At 35.2% G+C, this 13,152-nt stretch overlaps 1 protein-coding gene across 1 annotated transcript in view; it reads right to left on the bottom strand.

Annotated features, from left to right (window-relative positions):
* The window catches only part of NPLOC4 (NPL4 homolog, ubiquitin recognition factor), a 49,452-nt gene that overhangs the window by 6,969 nt on the left and 29,331 nt on the right, over positions 1-13,152 (bottom strand). The window contains exons 12-14 of the mRNA XM_060688782.2: positions 12,256-12,416; positions 2,172-2,243; positions 108-203 (exon numbers count right to left, since the gene is read on the bottom strand). Coding sequence (XP_060544765.2) covers positions 108-203; positions 2,172-2,243; positions 12,256-12,416 — 329 coding nt within the window. The remainder of the gene's footprint in view (positions 1-107; positions 204-2,171; positions 2,244-12,255; positions 12,417-13,152) is intronic.

Below are 13,152 nucleotides of genomic sequence, written 5' to 3'. Positions count from 1 at the left end.
ACTAAGCCAATTTTATGCATGATGTTATCTGCTTTTAAATATTAAAAAACTAAATAAATGCAATTGTGTAGCTACTTCCCTTCATTCAAACTGCTATTTACACTTACCTGAGTTTCTCCCAGTACATCACGATTCTCAATAGGGAATGGACTTTGAGAAATAGAAAATGTGTAAACTGGATCTTTTGGAAACGTGGTAGTAATCTTCAAAACAGTAAAAATGACAACAGTTGAAATTCAAATGACAAATGATGTTAACAGGCACTGCAAGAGACAGGGCAAAACCTCTATCACAGAGACAGGCCTCAGATAATAACTTTTTAAAAAAGACTCAGGTAGAAAAATTGAAAGGAGAGATGAAATGAAGTTTCTTATGGGTCTTCCAGTCTCTTTCTTTTAAAATCTCTTGTATGTCTCCCCATATATTTTTGCAAATATAAGCAAGCTATGGCTTTTTCAGTGTTTTGCATGAGGTAATTAAGAATCAGTTCACCTCTGACAAAAGGACTATATTGCCCAAGACTTCTGAGACCATCAAAGGTTCAAATTCCTACTGCTTTCTAGACTAGAGGGAGGTAAGACAGCTTATTTTAATATATATGTATATGTATATATGTATACATATATATATATATATATATTTATATGTGTGTGTGTGTGTGTATATGTATGTGTGTGTGTGTGTGTGTGTGTGTGTGTGTGTGTGTATATATATATATATATATATATATATATATATATATATATATATATGTTTTCGTAAATTTTCAACTAATTATCAACTAATCAAGATGTAACAACACAGCCAACCAACCCGCTTACAACAACAAAGCCAGCACTCTACACCTCCCCACCAGTATTTATAGAGAGATGGCATCTCCGATCACGCTTTGCTCGCACAAGCACGAAGCCAAAGACACCAGCCTGAAGATGACGAGTGAGACCTCATCGAAACATCGCCAAGATACTCTCAATCTTACACGTTAGCTATCACTGGCCTATCAGAATCTCTGCCTTAAATTGGTGCCACAATTTATTTATAAATGAATTGTAGCACCAATTATACATATTTATTTGTATTCCGCCTTAATTATATTTACAAATAACTGAAGGCGGCGAACATATCCAATACATCTTCCTCCTCCTATTTTCCTCATAACAACTCTATGAGTGGGTTGGGCTGAGACTGAGAGTGACTGGCCCACAGACATCCAGCTGTCTTTCATGGCTAAGGTGGGACTTAAATTCATAGTTTTCGGTTTTCTAGCCCAGTGCCTTAACCAAGTTCTCTGAATTATGTGTTAATTTCTATTTTATCTTTCTACATGTTACAATTGTATCATCTACTGATTAATCACCTTTGAAATGTATTCTTTTATTTAGCAAAATATCTTCCCATCATTTTAATGTCAAATCTAAGGAATATATAGATGTCATAGATTATTAATCAAAGTGTTAAGCCTCGGAGGGCAATATCACTGATTTTTTAAATTCATCTTTCTATTCAAATCAAGTGTTTAATAAATAATTTAAATAAATAAATAAATAATAAAAATGAAATAAAAATAGGATAAAACAAGATAATTAATTATACAAAAATAGAATAAAAACAATTCAGTTAAAACATAATATAGGAATGCTTATATTTGCCTCCGAAATTGAAAGTCTCTTCAACAGAAACTTCTAAAACAAAGTCATGACTTGTGTTAGAAAAAGGAAAAATGGAGGAGCAAAAATAAAGTAAGAAACATTATGAATACACCTTGAGTTGTGAAAATAAACGTAGGATAGAGACCTAAATAAATAAAGCCATATCACACATACATTGCTTAATCATTTCTCTGAAAGATACAACACACACTTGTTCTCTTATAGATGTAATCACTAACATCTCTGTGAAGATGACACTTCCCACTTATTTAACATACAAACATAATTTTGTAGGAGCAGTGAGATCCTTTGAGCAGTATGTTAATATAGAAATTAAACATTGAGGTTTTACACAACCAAAAGAAAATTGCAATCAGAAAGCTATACATTACTTGTTAGCACTTACCTTTCCAGTATGGCAAGAGCCCCCCCATTTACCTTATGGAGAGAATTCTGCATATAACTATTCAATGTTTCTATTTACTTTAGCCAAAGTAAAAAGTAAGCAAAATTGATACTTACATCTATGATTAGGTACTCAACAGGGAGAGGACGAGCTAGCTGAGTGATCTCATTGCCAAACTTGTCTATATCCTAAAACAAAAGCCATTCCAAATTGTTAGGCAAAACAACTAACCAAGAATTATGAAGAGAACAATACCCTGTTTCCCCCAAAATAAGACATCCCCTGATAATAAGCCCAATCGGGCTTTTGAGCGCATGGCAATAAGGCCAAGCGCTTATTTCAGGGTTCAAAAAAAATATAAGACAAGGTCTTATTTTTGGGGAAACACGGTAGTTTAATGGAGAGAAGAAAAAAATTAAACACAGTAAATCAGAGGCCCATTGGTCAATCACTAGTATGTCATCTAAGCACCAGCAAACTGATAGGATTCTAACATTCAAGAATCTTTCATACAGTTTCATCTCATTGTACCTCAGTAACTAAAATATGAATTCACATATTTAAATTTATAAAATAAATCAAAAACATTCAGGGGTTCGAGTTATAAAAAAAGACCATATAAAACAAGCAGTCTTCTAGTATTTTAAAATATTTATCCCATTTTTTCCTCTGAAAAAGAGTGTATAAAACTAATTATACCATTAACTGCATGGTTTATTTAAAATGTGCAGATACCACCCTCTCTCTTTCCCTTTCCCTCCCCCTCCCTCCCCCCCTCTGTATCCTATATAAGCATTATATATACATATACATACATACATACATACATACATATATATATATATGACTTGTATTTATTTCCTTGATGTGTTGAATTCAGAAATGCTATCGGTACGCCAAAGGTTCTAGAACCATTCCATGTTTTGTGACTTTTTTGCTGTTTTGTGCCCATTTGTCAAAATGGGGTTGCACTTATAACCATGTAATTCACTTAATGACCAAGTGATTTAATTACTACCAAAAAAAAAATTAATAAAATCAAGTCCGGTCATGTTGTGGCTCAATTTACAACTGAAATGTCAGTCCCAATTATGATTATAAACCAAGAATTACCTGTAGACTTTTTGGGAAAGGAAGATCCCCTAAAACTATTCTTATTGTCTTTTCATGTGCACTAAGACATTAAAAAAGCAATCTGTCAGGGTATGTAGATTAAATAGCTGTAAACTGATGAGAGGTTGTAAGCGGAGGCAACTGAAAGCTGATGCAATGGGAATGAGGCAGCAGGGTTACTGCCACATTAAGAAGCTGGGTCAGAAGCTGCCTATATAAGGGAAGACATGAGAGGGCATCTCCCTTCTCCTCATGTTCTCTTTCATTGTGTATCTCAGTAGCTGTCTGATAAGGTATTTAACCATGTCTAAGTCTGTAAATATTTAGCTATATACAAACCACTGTTATTTATCTAAAGGCTGTGTGTGCTGTGTGCTGTGTTTTGCTTCTGGGTTTATCCCATAATACTAGTTACGCTGCCTAAACTCTGACACAATCGGAGGAAAAATTTAATAATTATCATTATAGATATCGCTGTCTTTTTAAGATTACTTCCCCTTATTTTTAGCTGTTGCTATGTTGCTCACTAGAAAGGTAATTTTTGACTTGTCTCAAATTTGACACAATGTTGTTTTTTGTTATTATTTTAAATGCCTAGGTTTTTCTGACATTCTTTACAGGCTTCATCTACTATTGACAGAACATATGCACAGAAGCAATGCATGTTACGAACTTGAATGACTATCCCACACAGCTTTGAGTGTGCTCTCTTTCTTTTCATTAAATTTTCTAAATCACAATTTAAATGGTATTAATAACCTACTCAAATACAAATCAATTATACATTTATAATCCCCAACCGTAAAATTTTTTGTTTCTTATGGTTTGAAAATGTAGCCACGAGGCAGGTTCCAAGGCTACCTGGACAAGGTAATCCATGTAATTTACTTGATGTACTACTAGGAAACCCTGGGAGGAAGAAGATAAACTTCACCACATCTAGTTGTACAGGTGTACGTACACATGCAGCCCGAAACGGAGAGAAAAGGAGAGCTGGAGAGAAATGTGAAATCCTAAAATGGGCACCGCTGATGAACAATGCACAAGCTAATCAGAACATCAAGGTGTAGCTGAGTCAGTCAAACTTATAATTCTCAAAACTGCAGATTCAAATTTTATTTATCTCTTGGTCCCTGTCTCTCCACCTCATGGAAAAGGTTTCAGTTTCACAAAAGCAATTCAACTCTTTTCTAATTATTACTTGCCAAACAACTATAAATATGCCAACATGTCAAGTTTAATCATTTTAGCTGGTTAACAAGACTGTCTTTACACAAAGAAGCAGCTGTTAACCCATAGCTGGAAACACAGAAGTGTATCACTGACCTCTTCTTACTTCACTGCATGATCAGTTAGGCATCTAGTGAAAAATGTAACTCAGTAGGCTTTCCAAGCATAATGTAAAAAAAAAACCAAAAACTCACAGATGTTTTATTGCTTAAACAAGGTTAGTATAATGCTTGGTATAGTGACATTTCCAATAATTACTGCAAGGGCCAGTGCTTTTAGATATTTTAAACTTCAGCAGGAAAATTTGGAGGGGAAGAAAGTTTACACAGCAGACGAACATACATATATATATATAGTTTCTTTTCATGGGCATGTCTCAGCATTTATTGTGAAATCTAGTGTACTTCCATAGCACAATTAATCTCTATATAGTATGGCACAAGGTTTTGCCCCACACGTACCAATGATATTAAGCATAATATTTTAGACAAAAGTTGTCTTTCTTTTAGGAATGCTCTTACATTACTGAGAATATCAAGCCAGCAGCCATGAGCAATTATCCAACAGGAGTGCTTTTTCCACATAAAGACAAAAAACAAATTCAGTGAAACCAATCTATAGACTCGCTTATGCAAGGGAGAATTTGCCATGCCACTCATATAATTTGCCAATCTGGAATACATCTTTAAATCCAATGAAGTTCTAATATGCAGTAACATTTTCCCAGTACCTGTTCACCTTCATATTTTTCTTTGGGGAATTTCAAATTAAGTATCTTTAAAAAAAAAAAAAGGGTGGGGGAAGCAAGTTTCTGAAATCGAAGTGAAAAAAATGGCTGAATAGCTTTCAAACAAAATCTTTGTTCTCTCTAGTATAAAACAATAATAGAAAATGTAGTAAATAAACCCAGAATCACAAGATGAAGAAAGAACATATAATCCCTTGCTAATTATATTTTCGAAAGCCTTTTAGTACAGTAAACATCAAGTACAGCAACCACAAGGAAAATACTATTTTCTTTGCTAATTTGGCAGTAGTTATGATGCTTCCCATTTGTGAGCAGTATGGAATACCACGTAAAGGACGGCATGAAGTTGTATCTCCATGTTAGTTAAATATATATTTACAGTAAACAGGAGGAAGGAAAGATCTGGTTCCCGATTAGGTTGTTTTTTAAAATACTTATTTGGCTTGTAAAATAGAATCCTTCTTAACTCCAAGTAAGCAATGAACTGATTCATCTAAGTAGAAAAGCACTGTAGGAAAACTATTTCAATTACAACACTTGGAGCAAATGAATATGAGCCACTAAGTGTGCTGTGACTGCAATAAAAGGCAAATGCAATTTATGCTGCTTCAAAAAATGTACTCATTCCAAATTTTCATTATTCTACTTTAGTCTGACTCCACATCTAGTATTGCATTCAATTCTGGACATATTTTAAGGAGGATTCAGAGAAACTGAAACAGATCCAGGGAAGGGTAGTGAGGAAAACTAGGACAGGACAAGATATAATGCCTATGAAGAGAGCTCGAAGGAGTTGGAAATGTTTCAAATTAAGCAGTTTTCAAATGTCTTAAAGGATGGCACACAAAGTTCAAGACTGTGAGTTATAGTCCACCAACCTTACCCATCTACCTCCACATTGTTTTATAGTAGCTATCTGGATGTAGCTAGCTACAAGGATAGGAAGGAGAAAAGAAGGAGATGGACATGTACTACAGAATTTGCTGAACCAAAAGAATCTTGAGCATCTTTAATAATTATTGCAACTAACAGTAAGCTCTGTATTTGACATCTCACCTAGCCTTTATCTTCAGATGTAATACTCCATTCTACAGTACATACAAAGCATTCATCATTCAGTAAGACCAAGAGTATTATTTAAAATGAGAATGAAGAAAGCTATTTAACCAAAAATATCCCACCACCACTGAAATCACATGATGGAATGGAACCTTATGCACATGACTTCATGTGGAAACTAAAATCTAGTAACTGGCATTTCTTCAGGCCAGCATACAATGGCCTGATGAAATGCAGGCTGAACCAATAGCAGAATTGCAAAAACCTTACCCAGTTTGTTTCTGAAAAGAGAAAACTGTAGGACAGGCAAAGGTCTCCTTGCAAAAACAATGTCATCAACTGTCTTTCTTTATTAAACCTAAATGCTTAAACATCAGAGCATGAATAAAAACCTTTGCTCACTGCAAAGATGAGTGATATCTTTTCGCTAATGCCAAGATCACAGCTATTCTTTTGACGTCAATAAGGAAACAGAGTCCTGCAAAAGCAGTAAACTTCAGATACTTTGAAGGCTTCAAAGGATCCATAAAATTTAGGTGCCCTTTGAATTTTTGGGGCATGATATATGGAATGTTGATTGATGGAATGTTGAGCCATCCCTGAAATAAGTCTGTGACTAGAACCCCAAGGTGGAGGAACCCACTTCAAGAGTACAACACAGCTGAACTCTCACAAGGGTGCCCAATAAAATGTCAATTAGACAGTGGAAAGTTAAACTTCATAAATTAACTAAACTCCACTTCAGGAAGAAGGTGTTCATATACATAGAAACACATAAATCAAAGATGGTTCATCATAAATTTCAAACTGAAATATATACCAAGTTTTAAATGAATTCCCCATTCAGGGCTTCCAATAACTTCATTCCACTATGTTGTAGCCAATGGCAATATATGTTAAAAGAAACACCAAACACGTATAGGTTTGTTATGCTATATACAGATGATTTTGCCTATTATATAGGATCCTCTCCCACAACTCAAGGAAATCTCCAGTGATAACTTCAGCTTGATAGAAAGGAAACTTTGTTTTCAAATTATTGAAAGTAGACGGTTTATTTAAACTATTAATCTTGTATGATTCCTGATTTTAAAGAAATTCATGAAGACTCTGCACATCATACAAATGAAAAAGGAAAGAAGTCTAACTCATGTAGCCTTCTAACATATAGCTCATGTAACTAACTCAGGTGCTACTGTTAGTGCTTGCTTACCTTGCTTACCGAGTGCCTTGTGCAATGACCGTTTAAAATTACGATGGTGGTAAAAAATAATTTTGCAAACGTTTTTCACATTTACATCCGTTACAGCGTCCTACATTCATCTGATTGTCATTTGCATAATTCACAACTGCCCACATCTATAACTGTCCACAGCATCCCTATTATGTGATTACCGTTTGCCAATTTCACAGCTGGCTTGCAACAAGCAGATTTAGTATGGAAGATGGAAGTAAAATCTTAAAAGTCGTGGTCACTTGATTTTTCTGTTTAGTGACTGTGTGATCAGTCTCGATTGTGGTTGCTAAGGGAGGAATACCTGCTGTACTATATAAATGTTGTTATAGTATTTCAGCCTATAGTATTTCAGGGGCTGTTTCCTTGATCAACTGGTACAGAGAAAACAGCTATTTAGAATATTTATTCCCATTTTCACATTTCCCAATTTTCAAACTAGGGTAAGCTTTTATCTCTCTATGCTAACTGAGTCTGAGTCAAAATTCAATCAACAGCCTTACTGCCAATTCTTCTTGGTCTTAAAAAAAAAGCCAAGATAAAAGACTGTGGCAAAAAAACCCTAAAGGTGTTGCTAGGGAAAAATGCCTCATTTTATAGAATAAGAGCAAGCCTGGGGCTCCCGTTTTTCCTATGTTTGTCGTATTTAAGACACGGATTATTCATATGTTCTCAGAAGAACTGGCAAGATCAGTAAAAGGCTGTCTAGGGAGCAACAATCACCAGCCTACTTCCACAAGTACAACGCACAAGTGTGACTTGAAGAAGAGGTTTAATATTTTCACTTTAAACCTTCTCTTCAATCACTACAGTTTATAATATTTTCAACAATTTTTCTCAGCCATGTAACTTGAGCCCCAATATATGCTTTTTTGTAAGCAACAATACCAACTCAGCAACTCCATTTCAAACGTAAAGAAATAACAGACTCGGACCACATACCTCCTGCAAGGCACAGGGTTTGTACAGGCACTGCTTCAAATCTATCTCGTTTTACATATATCACCTTTTTTCTGACCACAGGAGCTTTCAAACCATCTGTTCTTCTACCCAGTTAGACAACATAGGGGTTCAATAGCTTCTGCTGTATTTAAACTGCTGTTAACATTGAGAGATAAATGTACTCCACATTACACAAACATTGGCTTCTTGGGGCATATCCAATAAATTTCTAAAAGCTCTTTTATGGGAATGCTACCCATATATACTGCTCTTCAATGCTCTCAGGCACAAATCTTTCATTATTTTATAGAAGAGCACTTGTGGTGTGCCTCGGAGAAATCTCCCAAGAGACAAAAATCTGAATCTCCCAGAAGACCTTCATCCCAATGAATAATTTAATCTAAGTACTTCAATTAGCTTTGTCCCATCTCTCTTATCTAAATCTCCAACCTGGAATCAAAATATGTTCCTTAATCCCCAACAATAAATGGTTCAGCCTCGTGTGTCCCTGATGTGAAGGTCGGAAATATCTCCTGATTATTATTGTTTATTTACTTTTTAGTTTTATATTGAAGCAAAAGACTTGTGATCAAGTTAGTGGCTTAAAATAAGCATTAGTTTCCCTTCAAAATTTTCATTTTTGTGTTTTCTCCAAACTGGAAAAGCAGTTCTCGCATGTCTAAGTCCTATGTTCAGCAGTGTACAAGTTCTGCCCAATATGTATCCTTAGTGATATAAAGCTATAAAAATATTCCCCCGGAGAGTAGGAATTAAAAGTGTAAATTATTACTCAGATTAATTGATTAGTCAGATCAATTAAGCAAGATAACATTTATTGAAAGAAACCTTGTTTTACTACATTTTAAGATTTATATTTCTATTTTAAATCTATCATAAATGCTTTAAAAGCCAGAGTATCTTGGTGATCCCAACAGAAGTTTGCAATCTCACAATCAACCCAGTCTGCACATAATATTAAAGATTCATTGTATAAATTGAAAGAATTAGAAATCCAAAGAATCCATATTACAGACTAACATTAGATCTTTATCTAATGTTGACATTAGACAAAAGTATAAATGAAATTGGCAATTAAGGACATTAATTCTCTTTCTGGAGTGATGCTGCACTATTAACAATATTTGTATATATTAAAACCAGATGCATATTAATTATAGTTCATCAAACATTGACAATTTTGGATATACTTTGAAAAATATTAAGAAAGCATTACTTTAATAAAAATATTTAGATTACCAAGCTTCTTTGTTTTTAAAGAATGGGTTAAAGATTTCCTGCTTTAAAAATACAGCACTGCAAAAAATTCTAAATAGGTATCATATGAACCATAAGAATTAAGATAGTTTTAAGAATTGTATTGCTGTGGTAAGAAAAAAATGCAGCCTGCCTGCATTAACAGACTAGGAATATTACCTTTATCTCCATTAGGTTCCTATCTTATGGATGTATAAAAGCCTTTTCTTGGCATAGCTTCCCCTCTTCACAATGACCACCCACACCTTACTCTTAGCCTCGGAGGCTCTTTAAATCCTTGTTTTGCATTTTATTATTTTGCACTTTGCTGCAATTCATGCTTCTCACCAGGTACCTTATAAGCATATTCTACACATACCACAAAACTATTCTGGCTGGCTGTGAGAAACCTGCAGCTTTTATTGCTGCATCATTTTGCTTCAGTGAACATCTCATCTAAGCATAATTGGGCCAAGGAGGGAAAAAAACCCCAAACAAACATTAGTTGGGGATTTAAAGTCAGCTGAGGGATGGCAGCAACTACCAAACACAAGTGGCATTGTTAATTCTAAGAGCTTGCTAGGAGGCATGATGGAGAGCACCACATACTTCACGCTGAAGTTGAGCTGGCTCTGGAAAGTGATGGGACACTATTACAAAAAGAAAATTTGATCTTATACAAGAAAATATTGCAAACATGTATTTCCATAGATATGGATGTACTATTTGTAAGCAGTGGGTGCAAGTATGCAGGCTCCAATTTTTCTTCAATCACATAGCTAACTATTCTGTCCTTCACTTGACCTCTCAACTTCCAGTTTCAGACTTCTTTGCTCTGGACCTGACATAGAATGTTAACAGCATAAAACTGCCAACAAGACTGATGGCTCTCCAAGTTTAAGAAACCCAACTCTGATATGCATTGTACAAATAATAACAGAGATAGTTTATGCTACTGTATGGAGGAGACAAATCAGTAATGTCATCTTCAAAGGCATGGAGATGATTAGGTGGGATTCCGAAACCAGAAAAGAAGGAAGCCGGAAGAGCTGCTGAATTGGAGAGGAAAAAAATAAAATGGGACCCTATGGATTTATTAGTTCTGGTTAGCACTGATAGGATTAGTGGCTATATATCAACATATTCTTTTTAAATTCTGAAAGGCTGGTACTATGTTTACTTCAACGTCATTCATATAAGAGAAAGATCATGGGAGTAAAATACACCAGCTGAGGTATTTGACACGGTATCTTGAATGCAAATTCAATGAATTAAAAACGTGAAATATTTTAATCCGACTGAAAAAAGACATAAAAACCAAAGATTTAATAGGCATTCATCCGTTAATGGATGTAAAGCCTCTTGGAAGTGCCAATAAGCAAAAGTACTCAAAACTATATCAGTAATCAGCAGAGATCTGGTTTGGAGTGGAAAAATATACAAAAACCATTTATATCCTAGAATTAAAAAAAAAAAATAACGCTGAGGGCAAAGGGCAGATGAGCCAGAGGCTGAAAGAGAGATTTCTGGAAAGGAGGAGGAGGATAGCTGGCAACCAAAAAAAAAAAAAAGGATTCTAGGCAGCACTAATTATGAAGGTTTTTTGGTTCTGGGAAAGCCAGAATCAGAATTGGTGGTGGTCCCAAAACCACTGAAGAGAAAAGAGGAACAAGAGACATGCCTTTCTGGCAGAAATGGCTTCCCAAAAAGACTAAAGAGAATGAACATTATCCAAGAAAGAATATCAGCTAGTGTAATTAACTCCTTACTTAATTCCAAGTAAGAAAGAAATATAGAAACAGCAACTGCAGACATTTCGTCAACATTACAGACCGCAAACATATACTTATTTAGAAGAAAAGAACCTTTAGCATGCATGGCTGGGTGCACATAAAACAGGCTGATGTTTTATGACTAACAGAATAACAGAGTGGGAAAGGATCTTGAAGGTCTTCCAGTCCAACCCTTACTCAAACAGGAAACCCTATATCATTTCAGACAAATGGTTGTCTAGTATCTTCTTAAAAACCTCCAGCGTTGGCACAGCCACAACTTTTTGAGGTAAGTTATTCCATTGATTAATTGTTCTGTCAGGAAATTTCTCCTTAGTTCTAGGTTGCTTCTCTCCTTGATTAGTTTCTACCCATTGCTTCTTGTCCTGCCTTCTGGTGCTTTGGAGAATAGTTGACACACACCCCTTCATGGTGGCAGCCCCTTAGATATTAGAACACTGCTATCATATCACCCCTAGTCCTTCTTTTCATCTTTACCACCATAAGAACTTTACCCTCCTTATCAGAAAGGATAGGAAGTAGGAGAGTGGGGGAAAGTAAACTTGCTTTAATGAAGAACTGCTTGAAGTACTTTACATGAATGAAAGCAAAACTAAGAACTTGTCTTGCTTTGCTAATAAAATAAAAAGCACGAGGTTGTAAACTGTGAGTTGGATCCCACTTACTTATGAAACCCTTCTGATTCAAGCTACTCCTTCCCTCCAGATCATAAGTAAATGAAACCGTCTATGGTTTGTAAGACACTGAAAACTACAGATAAACCATGTATCTTTACTGGTCGTCACAGAAGTCATATATTAACAGAGATGTAGGTTATGAATATTTACCTTATAGAAGACATCAGGCACATATTGTTCACTGCTGGATTCCTTTGCATAGCCGAGTTCTGGAGCATCACGGCATGGCAACAAACATTCATCACGCACTAGAGCCATGCACTGATTGGATACTTGGTAGCCCTCAAAGTGGACTTGGTTGTCAGGACCCCCTGAAACAGAGATAGTTTAAGAAGAGAAGTTTGACAGAGTTAGGTCAGAACACGCCTCAAGCTGCTAGATGGGTTATCACTGATTTTATGAAGAACATATTACTTCATTAAGAAATTCAGCCTCAATTCAGAGTTGCCCAGACAGAACAGACTTTTTCTAGAACCTGGGCTTAAAAGTTTTCAAATGACGAATGATATAGCACTATCCAAAGGATTCACCACATATAGGGGATTGTTTTAAAGACATATTGTTCATTAGACAATAAGGCATAGAACATCATATATCATGTTTACATCATTCCTGAAAGATTAAATAAACGGATTCCTTATATATATATTTTACTGTGAAGTATATTTTTACAAGGGTAGCACTGAGCATTGTGTCCTTCCCAATTCTTCTCCTACAACCTGTTCACAATACCTTACCTAAGATCAAATGGGCATTTATAAACATTACAGGTAGTCCTTGCTTACTGACAGTAATTGCAACTGGAATTTCACTAAATAATGTGCCATAAAATTCAATGCCACTTGACTACATCACTTAGTGACTGCAATCCTGGCAGTCCCCATTGCTGTCATTTCTACTTTTATTCTTTATTCTTTATAATAGTCTTTATTATTCATTTGCCACGAACTCCCAAATTTTAGTTCTAAGTAGCTGGCAACTAAAAAACAATTTATTCAAATACAACAGTTAGAAGAGCAAAGCACAACAAACAAACAAACAAACAAA

Source organism: Pantherophis guttatus, chromosome 2 (genome assembly GCF_059756535.1).
Source record: "Pantherophis guttatus breed Tessera chromosome 2, ASM5975653v1, whole genome shotgun sequence".
NCBI classification, from domain to species: Eukaryota; Metazoa; Chordata; class Lepidosauria; order Squamata; family Colubridae; genus Pantherophis; species Pantherophis guttatus.
Note: the sequence above shows the minus strand (reverse complement) of the source record. Positions and strands in the feature narration are given on the sequence as shown.